Source organism: Schistocerca americana, chromosome 1, assembly GCF_021461395.2.
Source record: "Schistocerca americana isolate TAMUIC-IGC-003095 chromosome 1, iqSchAmer2.1, whole genome shotgun sequence".
Lineage (NCBI taxonomy): Eukaryota > Metazoa > Arthropoda > Insecta > Orthoptera > Acrididae > Schistocerca > Schistocerca americana.
In genome coordinates this window covers 509724936-509737012 of record NC_060119.1, presented here as the reverse complement: position 1 = coordinate 509737012, position 12077 = coordinate 509724936, and the positions used below count along the sequence as shown (strand labels likewise).

The 12077-nt window shown below is 41.7% G+C and overlaps 1 protein-coding gene across 1 annotated transcript in view; it reads right to left on the bottom strand.

Annotated features, from left to right (window-relative positions):
• The window catches only part of LOC124568955 (NGFI-A-binding protein homolog), a 350306-nt gene extending 344100 nt beyond the window's left edge, over positions 1–6206 (bottom strand). The window contains exon 1 of the mRNA XM_047131058.1: positions 5828–6206. Coding sequence (XP_046987014.1) covers positions 5828–5909 — 82 coding nt within the window. The 5' untranslated portion in view covers positions 5910–6206. The remainder of the gene's footprint in view (positions 1–5827) is intronic.
• Positions 6207–12077: the final 5871 nt, after the last annotated feature.

The following is a 12077-nucleotide window of genomic DNA, read 5'->3' as shown; positions in this document are numbered from 1 at the left end:
TCCATCGGGGCCAGATGGACGAAGGAAAACTACTTTAGTCACTGTAGTTACTAAGCAGTAAAGTGTTCAAAAACTTAAAATGATAATAACGATAACAAACTGAAATTCTGAAAGCTGAATTATCAGAGGACACCCAGAAATTATAGAAAAAGTTCTCACGCGGGACTCCGTATGTATATATATTTTACGGCGAATTAGCAGAAAACATAACTCGCTGAAAGCACACAAATAACCCAGCAAAATTTACAAGATGCTGCTGTTTACACCACAATACCATCTCGTGGCTCTCTCTATATTTTCTGTGCATGTAATATTGGGAATGCTATGTAATGCTAGTTGTACTAACCCCGTAGTTCCTACAATTAATCGGCATTGTGTTTTGGATGCGAAGGAACTATGGCAACATCGTGATGGTATGGATGAAAGGCTACTCTGGTATACCGGGAAATGAACAAGTAAATGTCCCAGCAAAGCAAGCAGCTCTACATGGAGCTATTAAATTTGACAAATTTCCTGTCACAGATATGATACCCATGCTCAGAGGGCCGTTGTCATCGAACGGGCAAGAGGAGTGGTTGAGGACATCTAAAATCAAAGACAGACACTGCACACTAATTCGTCCTATCATTCCAAGAGTACCTTGGTATAATAAAACACAAACATCAAGAAGCTTCACGACAGTTATAGCACAGCTGACATTTAATCAATGGAAGTTCAACAAACACGTCCGTCTGGCGAACTAGAGCACCACTCTTCTATGCGTTTGCGGAGAGGAAGATCCAAACCATGTATTCCTACATATCCTTGGACCACGCAAAACATAAACGTACCTGCAAGTAATCTTCGGACTTATCGTCATCGTACCCCGACAGCTTCCAAACCTTCTAAGCGTCCAACGATATAACAACTTATAAAACACTGTACGAGTTCGTCAACAGTGCCAACATCTCGATATAGCTCCCTACACTTAACTGACTATATTACCACATACTACTGAGCAGGATGTGTAAAGTTCATCCTACAAATGTATGTCAGTATGTACCTCCTATATGTGTGTGAATGAATACTGGTGTATCTATACGTATGGCCATAATGCCCAAATCTGAATCTTGTATACTGTTGTCAGTTATACCTAGATGGTACAAGGACCTACGCAGATACTCGATTCTCTATCAGCAGTTTTTGAAACAGCTGTTACAGAATATACAAAAGAACATTTTAGTGATAATTTAGATACATAGTCATTCATACAGATTTAATTGATATATCCCAAACGTGTACCAACAACGATTTATCGTTTCTTATTGTGTTACCACTAGGATTTTTATAGAATATTGGCTCTGTGTACCCTGTCTTATATTTTTGTCTTGTTTACTCGTTTCACTACACTGTGGATTTAAAATCAGTTTTTTGTCGTATCTGTCGAATCGTCAAAACAAACTGTAGTATAACATTTCCAGTGTTGAAAAGCATGTTTGGACACATTCCGAATGCCAATAACTTTAAAAAGAGTGCGATGTCAGAGTTCCATATCATTGTAGAAGGCTAATCATTCATAGACAGAAATAATCATTCCTTTACAGCATCTGAGTTCGACTGCTGTCACAACTATAGGAAAAAATCGACATGTCTTCGATCACTCTTCTTAAAGGAGGCCTATATTTGTATTTACGACGTGGATGCTTTAGACAAACCGTAGCGTGTAATTTCAACCTACACATTCTGAACATTGTCTTCATGTAAACATTATAAGCAAATTATTAAGAGACCTGCCCTGTATTGCTGTCCATCTTCCGTAATTCTCTGTTCTGTGTAGCGCGACATTTAGCGAATTCGCTGTATTTTCCGGTGTACGATTGGTTCATTGCGCACTAGTACCAAACCGGAGACATCGTAAGAAACTGACACCCATATTCGTATTTGACGATGTAGATATTCTTCCGATAGACAATTTAAAACGATAACGCTTATTCCTAGTGAATGATATGTCCACAAATGTGTGGGATATGTTGCAGCTCTTTTATAAATCTATTTGCTACATAGTTTAAATGGGATACAGGTTGATCACAAAGCATTTATTCGTCCAACGCATCAAGAGTGCAAGGAAGTGATGCCGTGTTCCGACTACATGACCCGTATCAAGAGCAGGTAAGCTGCTGCCTTACCCGTAGTGAAAACTTAGTTAGCTAAGAGAATACGATACTGTACTCCCAAAGAAGGCGTATTTTTAGTCAGTAGCATGGCCACGATGCGAACCCAAATACTAGACCACGTTCGAAAGCTGCACAAATCCTACAATCGATTAAGTGATTTTCTTTAATGAACGGACGCTCTAGTTGATATTTGCTTATTGTGTTTGGAAAAAATAACAGAAATTAACTTCCAAAATTTCTATACCAAGTTAGTCAACTGTGGTACTTAAAAAAATGTGAATGATGTGAATTCTTGGGCAAATTTCGAGCACACGGAGGGCACTAATTTTTCCTTCCCACGCCGTCAGAGCGCAACCTCTAGTTACCCGATGGAGTGTTATGTGAATATCACACTAATAATGTGACTCTCACGTAAATCTGACTTAGACGAGGAATGTTATGTGAAGATAACACTAATAATGTGACTCTCATGTACTGTTCATGTCTGACTTAGAGCGACACATATACAGCGTGTCGCAAAAGCAACGGCCAGTACTCTAGGATGTGACAGGAACGATCATTCCGAGCAAAATAGTCTGGTAAACATGGGCTTAAAATCCATACCTTACGAGATATGAGCACTTCTTCATCTTCAGTGCTGCGAAATAAATCTCTTCAACTGCAGGCTCTTCACTTTGGATATTTTCGGTGGGGTAGCTATGCACCAAAACAAGCAAAAATTGTCTAGTACACAGGGTCCCTCTAAAGCTTGCTACTGGTTGGCTGATTTTTTTTCAACCTTTTCAGACGAAAGTGCATACCTTAAGAGCTATGAGCACTTGTTCAGTGGAAGAGATGAGTTTCACAGAAGCGAAGATGAAAAAGTTCTCACGGCTCCTTACGCATACACGTTAGAGCCCATGTTTACGGGATACTTTTTTCTTGGTTTGGTCCATACTAACACCTTTCAGTATATGGAAAGCAAAGAGCTTGTAGTAGAAGAGATTTGTTTCACAGTATCGAAGATGAAGAAGTGCTCGCGGCTTTTAAGGTGTACAATTCAGAGGCCATGTTTGCTAGAGTTTTGACTTCGAATGATCGTTCCTATTAAATTCCTGAATACTGACCATTCCCCTTGGACACGCTGTGTATTATTGTGGTTGAAGTGGATTTTTAATGTAACTGACCAGTACAACGCCTGTAGCAGTTGCGTTAAATGCTCGTTTCTGCCACACGCTTATATTCGTAGACATGAGGAGAAAAAAACTTATTTCTGGTCGCGGCGCTGACCAAAATCGTTTTTCTCAAAAATATTTTTTAAATTAAAAGTCTTCACAGTTTCACATTTACGCTGCAACCCACTAAAGAATGCTTGATTTGCGGTATGTGTCGTATTAAAAAAATGTCTCAATTAAAATAACGCAATAACAGAATGACGGTTGTGTAGATAAGCCTCCACACTGGGAGAATTGGTAGTAATTTCCACCAAATAGCGTTAATCGTGTTTCGGACAAGCGTCTCTGCTTCAACTAACGACTGAGCAGCGGCGCAGCCTTCAGTCAATCCTAGTGGGAGAAGCCATGACTTGGTCGAAGATTTGGAAGATCAGATCGACATTTCACAATAGATATTAATTAATTATTTTCAATCTCATTTTCTAAATACGCTTCATGGGAGAACTAGCCGTCCGTAAAACAGGCTATAAAGTATTTCACAACGAGATTCAGAATGATCACTTTGGCGGAGAATAACTTCTTCCTCTTTTACTTCCATACCCCCACTCCCCGGCATCTTTCATAAATTAATCTAACTAGTTCTTCAAAACATCATACAACACATAATGGATGGCCAGATTGTAACCGTACAATACAGTGACAATATCAATACATCAGTATTTCTGGAACAAGAGATATCGCTGATGATGACTAGTTCTGTAAGCCTACATATCAATAGATCGATCTCGGTGATCATTCCCATTATTCTAATTTCGCACGTCTGGTGTACGCAATACGAACTCCAGTCAGTACCAGTAATATAGCATAAAAATGTTAAACTTATTTTCCAACATGTTCCGAAGTCCTGAACATGATACACGAACCACAAAAGTAGTTCATTTGGAATTTAACACAATTCTCAATACACTGTTTTCAGTGTCATCTCCTGTAATTTACGGCTACGGCTACTTTTTTACATGTAAATAAACACGAGCGTTCGACAAGATTACAACTATTTACTGTGAACTGCGTTCTAGGATGTAACTGCCGTTCTAGAGCAGGGATTCCCAAACTTTTCCACTCACGAAACACTTTGATAATCCTGCTATTTTGATGGAACACCTTGTTTTATTTTCGAAGGTTACTAAATCAATAATTTTGAAAAATGATAAAAACTTATTTTATTCTGTGATTACTTCAAACTTAAATCATAATTAATAATATAGAAATTCTAATACAATGTTAAAAAGAAAGAAAAACGTCAAAAAACGCCATGTTATTAATAGTTGTTAGTAAAGGACTATTCACTTCACACGGAAAACCAGTGTTCCACAGGCAGTTTGGGAAACCCTGATCTAGAGACTAGGTACGTGTCTCCCTCTAGAAGTGGGTAATCATTTCTTATCCGTTTTTTTCGTCCGACTAATGATATTGGATTAGATGCAAAGTCTAAATGGAGAGTATACAATAATTTTTGAAATATAATGGAAAGTGTAAGGCACCATTTGTTTCTGGATGGGATAAAAGGTATTTATGCACCAATATTCAATACATAAGTAATTAGCATTCTTACATTCCTGCAAAATTGTATTTGCATCTAGTTGCAGATGTCAAGAACTCTAATCTTCGGAAGTTGAAATAGTTTGAACGAATCCAAAATTTAGAACTAATTTTATGTTTTGGTAATTAAGAAGAATGTACTACACTGACTGCAGTGCACAGTGAACCCTGTCATCTACACATTAAGAAAATCGTGCCAACAACAATAGGAACGTAGCCTGAAATCAGAACTACATACCGTAGAACGTTATACTAATAACGGCGTTTTTAGGTCGGATTACATATAATTTGGCTGTTGTTAAAGTTTTTCTGCAAAAGACGTCAATAATGTTGTATTGTTGGCGGCCAACAACCAGAGGACAAACCGCAATAGAGCGTCGTCTTCATGAAATTTGAACACGTTGACAGGGATAAGAACGTTTTTACGGATGACATAAAATTTTTGGTGCGAAAGTCACAGTATGCGTTTGGAAACAGAATCCTTCGTATTGACACAAGTAGAAAAGAATTCAGTATACATATAAACAAAATTTTGCTTACACTTGACGGAACAGGTCACAAAATTTTATTCACCATGAGACATCGAGAGAAAAACATGTTGTAATGGAAAAGAGTCAGAAGTGTCATTTGAACACGCTGTTAGTCGGATAAGACTGCTTTTGTAGACACGTAAACAAACGCTTCGCGCGGAATTCGCGCGTGACCCGGAAAATAATGGGACCGAGGCCAGGGGCGTGTGGCGCTGTCACAGGGTGCACGCACGCACGAAATGCGTGCGCCGGGGAGGCGTGTCCTGGCGAGCAAACTAGCGCAGGATTTTTCCGGACTTTCGGACAGCGGCGCCCGCAACAGACGCCGGCGGCCGCGCAGGAGCCATAACAGCGGCCGGACAGCGCGGAACATTGTCGCCGAGGTACTCACGCGTTCCGTTGTTGTTGCGGCCGAGGATCTTCTGCTGCTGCAGACCCGAGGGTCCCGGGCTCATGTACTCGCGCGGGTCCATGTGCACGCACACACACGCATCACACACTCACCGGCGGCCGGCGGAATGCCGTCTGATTCATGCTCGAGATATAAGTGCGCGGGGCGGGGAGGAAGGGTAAAAACTCGCCAGCCGCAGAGGCAGCGGTAGGGCGCAGAGAGGGGGCAAGTGCGCAGCGCGGGGGGAGGGAGCGGCGCCCACAAAAAGAGAACCGGGGGAAAAAACTTGAAAGCCTCACTGAGGTACTGCCGGAGGAAAAAAAAAAGACGGCGCCGACGAGCTGGCGAGCGGCGAGCGGGCGGCCACCGTGGCGGCCGCCGCGGCTGCTGCCGCCTGCCGGCGGGCTGCGGCGACCGCTGTGCGCGAGTGCGGCCGGTGGCGGCGCTGCTGTTCCTGCGCTGTGCGCAAGCGCGAGCGCTCGGTTCTTCTCGGGACGTTTCGGCAGCAGCCGTGGAAAGCGCGAATTTCAGAAGCACTATCTACATCTACATTTATACTCCGCAAGCCACCCAACGGTGTGTGGCGGAGGGCACTTTACGTGCCACTGTCATTGCCTCCCTTTCCTGTTCCACTCGCGTATGGTTCGCGGGAAGAACGACTGCCGGAAAGCCTCCGTGCGCGCTCGAATCTCTCTAATTTTACATTCGTGATCTCCTCGAGAGGTATAAGTAGGGGGAAGCAATATATTCGATACCTCATCCAGAAACGCACCCTCTCTAAACCTGGCCAGCAAGCTACATCGCGACGCAGAGCGCCTCTCTTGCAGAGTCTGCCACTTGAGTTTGCTAAACATCTCCGTAACGCTATCACGCTTACCAAATAACCTTGTGACGAAACGCGCCGCTCTTCCCTGGATCTTCTCTATCTTCTCCGTCAACCCAACCTGGCACGGATCCCACACTGGCGAGCAACACTCAAGTATAGGTCGAACGAGTGTTTTGTAAGCCACCTCCTTTGTTGATGGACTACATTTTCTAAGCACTTCAAATGGTTCAAATGGTTCTGAGCACTATGGGACTTAACATCTATGGTCATCAGTCCCCTAGAACTCAGAACTACTTAAACCTAACTAACCTAAGGACATCACACAACACCCAGTCATCACGAGGCAGAGAAAATCCCTGACCCCGCCGGGAATCGAACCCGGGCGCGGGAAGCGAGAACGCTACCGCACGACCACGAGCTGCGGACTTCTAAGGACTCTCCCAATGAATCTCAACCTGGCACCCGCCTAACCAACAATTAATTTTATATGATCATTCCACTCCAAATCGTTCCGTACGCATACTCCCAGATATTTTACAGAAGTAACTGCTACCAGTGTTTGTTCCGCTATCATATAATCATACAATAAAGGATCCTTCCTTCTATGTATTCGCAATACATTACATTTGTCTATGTTAAGGGTCAGTTGCCACTCCCTGCACCAAGTGCCTATCCGCTGCAGATCTTTCTGCATTTCACTGCAATTTTCTAATGCTGCAACTTCTCTGTATACTACAGCATCATCCGTGAAAAGCCGCATGGAACTTCCGACACTATCTACTAGGTCATTTATATATATTGTGAAATACGTTCGGGCGTACCCTAAAGATAGTATTAGAACATTCTAGGGGGGGTTACCACACATCCACATTTATGCGGACATGTTCGCGTGTTCGGCGTTTAATGTAGCATCCGCATACGTTTTTACGATTTCTGCCGATGTCCAAAGGTTTTAGTATTAGCAATATACAAGGGTTGGAACTTTAATAGTGGCAACTATTTATTTACAGCTGGTACAAAATAGAGTTGATGAGAAAGCAGAGAATTTTGCACAGCCGTTTTAAACGCAGTCACTGCCCCACTGACAAACAGAAATTATGCGAAATGCAAGCAGCTGTCAGAAGGACAATGAGAGATTCTTTTAACGATTTTGAAAGCAATATTTTATCTGCAGATTCTAAAAATAACCCCAAAAAATTTTCGTCGTGCGTTAAATCTATGAACGCTACAGATAATTCAATACCTTCTCTTGCTGACAGTACGGGTAATGTAACTGATGATGATAAACAGAAGGCCGAAATTCTAAACCGAGCTTTCAAAAACTCGTTTACGATAGAGGACTGCAGTACCATTCCCCCTTTCATTATCGAACAAACGAAAGGATGGCTGACATAATGTTTAGTGTTTCTGGGATTGTAAAACAGTTAATACCTTAGAAGCCAGAAAGGCATCTGGCCCAGACGGTATCCCCGCAACATTTTATGTTCACTGTGCTACAAATATAGCTCCATTCTTATCCGTCATCTATCAGAGATCATTGGAACGGCGGAAAGTTCCACGGGACTGGAAGAAGGCCCAGGTCATAGCAATCTATAAAAAGGGTAGAAAGTCGGATGCACATAATTACCGGCCAATTTCACTGACATCGATTTCTTGCAGAATCATGGAACATATTTTGTGTTCAGACATAATGACCTCTCTAGACTCTGAGAAGCTCATCTGCAGAAACCATCACGGTTTTAGGAAACAGCGGTCATACGAGACACAGCTGGCCCTCTTTGTGCATGATACACAACAGGCTCTAGATACCGGCTCCCAGGTTGATGCCATATTTCTCGACTTTCGAAAGGCGTTGGACTCACTTCCGCACTGTCGCTTGCTACAAAAAGTGGGCCCTTACGGTCTATCCAGTGATATATGCGGTTGGATAGAAAGTTTTCTAACAGACAGGGAGCAGTATGTCGTGCTAAACGGGGTAACTTCAACAGAAACAAGAGTAACTTCAGGTGTGCCCCAGGGCAGCGTAATACTCGTAGGTCCTCTGCTTTTTACAATTTACATAAACGATCTGGTTGATGGTATTGGCAGCAGCCTTATTAGACTGTTTGCCGATGATGCTGTAGTCTACAGGAAAGTAGTATCACACGGAAGTTGTGAACAATTCAATGAGGATTTGCAGAAAATAAATGCGTGGTGTAATGACTGGCAGTTATCTCTCGATATTAGTAAGTGTAATCTACTGTGTATAACAAGGCGAAAATCCCCATTGATGTATGAGTTCAAAATAAATGATCAGTATCTGGGTGTGACTATTCGAAATGATCTCAAATGGAATGATCAGATTACACAAGTAACGGGTAAGGCGAACTCGTTTATTGGGAGAAGCGAAGCAGTCCTTCAACAAAGGAAATAGCTTACAATACGTTAGTCCGTCGAGTCTTATATTATTGTTGGGCTGTATGGGACCATTACCAGTTGGGTCTGATTCAAGAGATTGAGAAGGTCCAAAGAAGAGTGGCAAGATTCGTGACTGGTACATTTAGCCAACGCGAGAGCGTTACAAATCTCATAAAAAGTTTGAAGTGGGACACACTTGCAGATAGACGACGCACTAAACAGAAGGGGCTGCTCTCTAAATTCCGAAATCCAATCTTCACCGAGGATGTAGAGCATATATTATTACCACCAACTTTCAAATCCCGTAATGATCATCATTGAAAGCTAAAGGGAATAAGAGCTCGTACTGAGGCGTACAGATAGTCGTTTTTCCCTCGCGCGATCCGTGAGTGGAACAGAGGGTGGGGGGAGGGGGGGGGGAATATGACTTTGGCGCGAATTGTGCCCTCCGACACACACCGCTTGGTGGCTAGCGAAGTATATATGTAGATGTAGATTGTTGTTTTCATACTAATTTGTGACGATGTCCAAAATAAAAGTAGTACGAAAGTGGTTATATATGTTAATGTTATTGTTGAATGAGTACTGTTCCTGTAACAGCAATTTGGAAATAATAGAAAACTAAAGTGAAGAATCTCACATGGAATCGAAAAGGAAATAAAATATGTATTTAAGGGAAGAATTAGGAGACCTTGTATCACATGAATTGTACAGAGCAAAAAAGCTTCTTATAGTTGTAGCCTCTATTACGTATTCAGTATAGATCCTGGGAAACTAGTGTAATAGATAGAGAGAAGAGTACCAGTGCCACAGTGCTGGGGCACTGCTTGAAAAGCCTACTCGATAAAAATATAGTCTTGCAATTTCCACCCGGCTTATTACTCTACATACTACTCTACCACAAAACGGACCCTGCTGATTTAGTTATGGCCTCAGCATGTTGGGGATGTATAGTACCAGACAAACAGCTACGAAATATTTACTTGTTTTTTTATTGTTATTATACCTCATATTCATGCTTTTGTATCATATTAAAAGACAAAAGCGACAATCCGACTGACTGAAATGAAATGTCTCACAGCAGTTAATGGATGTACAAATAATGTTGCATCTCAAATAAAATACTAATTCTAGAAGTGAAGATCTTTGATGTGACTGATGAAATTATGAACCTGTTTATGCACTCATATCCCTCTGTCAATGGATCTTTGAGATCCAAGAAAAATGGTGTCATTGTACGGACTAAATTGTGGCTAGGTTGCACAAAACCTGTTCAGATGCGTGACACACCACTATGTTTCACATCACCTGCGTAAATATTCAGCCAGATATTGATAAGGTTTCAAAGTGGTGCAGAGATTGCCGACTTGCTTTAAAAGTTCAGAAATGTAAAATTTTGCAGTTCACGTAACGAAAAAACGTAGTATCCTATGAGTTAATATCAATGAATTCCTGTTGGAACCGGCCAACTCGTACAAATACCTGAGTGTAACACTTTGTAGGGATGTGCAATGGAATGATCACATAGAATAATTCATGGGTAAAGCAGGAGGAAGACTTCGAGTTATTGATAGAATACAGGGGAAGTGCAACCACTTTACAAAGGAGATTGCTTACAAATCCCTCGTACGACCAGTTCTAGAATATTGCTAAAATGTGTGGGACCCATACTAGATAGGACTAATAGGGGATATTGAATCTATACAGAGAAGGGCAGCACGAATGGTCACAGGTTTGTTTGTGGGAGACTGTCACAGAGATGCTGTAGGAACTGAAATGGCAGACTCTTGAAGATAGACGTAAACTATCCTGATAAAGTCTGATCACAAAGTTTCAAGAACCTTGCATTAATTGATTACTCTAGGAATATACTACAACCTCCTACGTATCACTCACACATGGATCGCAAAGATAAGATTACAATAATTACTGCACATGCAGAGGCATTCAAACAATGATTCTCCCTGCCCTCCATACGCGAATGGATCAGGAAGAAACCCTAATAACTAGTACAATGGGACGTACCCTCAGGCGTGCACCTCATGGTGGTTTGCAGAATATAGATGCGGATGTAGAGACCAGGTGGTGTTCCTACAGTCCGTGCAGCCAGATATTAGGTACAATGGACTGTGTGTTGAGTGCATTAATCATACAATATTAGAGTTGTAAGGAAACAGACAGATCAGCGAACACACATATCTTGCAAGTAATTGTTTTTCAACCTGTCTGACTAAATGGATGCAGAGAATCAGATTAAGAAACACGTAGAGTGAACTCAACGAAATAGCAACTTCTGACTTGGAATAAGCACTACAGGTGTACCGCAAGGATCGATATTGGGTCCGCTTTTGTTCTTGCTACATATTAATGATCTGCCATCACATATCTAATAAGCATAAATCTTTTTGCTGACGATGCAAATATTATAATCAAACTTAAAAGCATAAACTTCAACACTTAAAAGTTAAACATTTTAAAAAAAGTCTGTAACTGTTTCTCTTAAGATGCACTGCCACTGAACTTACATAAAATACAATACACGCAATTCGGCGTAACACAAGGCCTGGACACAACTTTAGAAATAATGCAGGAGGGCAAATCAATAAATAAAACAGAGTATCACACGTATAATTTCTCAACTCAACATCCCTTTTTCTCAACACGTACCAATCGAACAAGGCGAATGAGATGCTGTTAGAAAGATTTTTTAAAGCTTACTACTTTAGAAAAATTTTGACGTAAAAGAGAGTTTTAACTCTCCAAGGCAAGCAGGGCACCAAAGATGCCCGGCCTCATACCTGTATTTCCAGCTGCTAACTTATTAATGAACCATGGACCTTGCCGTTGGTGGGGAGGCTTGCGTGCCTCAGCGATACAGATGGCCGTACCATAGGTGCAACCACAACGGAGGGGTATCTGTTGAGAGGCCAGACAAACATGTGTTTCCTGAAGAGGGGCAGCAGCCTTTTCAGTAGTTGCAGGGGCAACAGTCTGGATGATTGACTGATCTGTCCTTGTAACATTAAC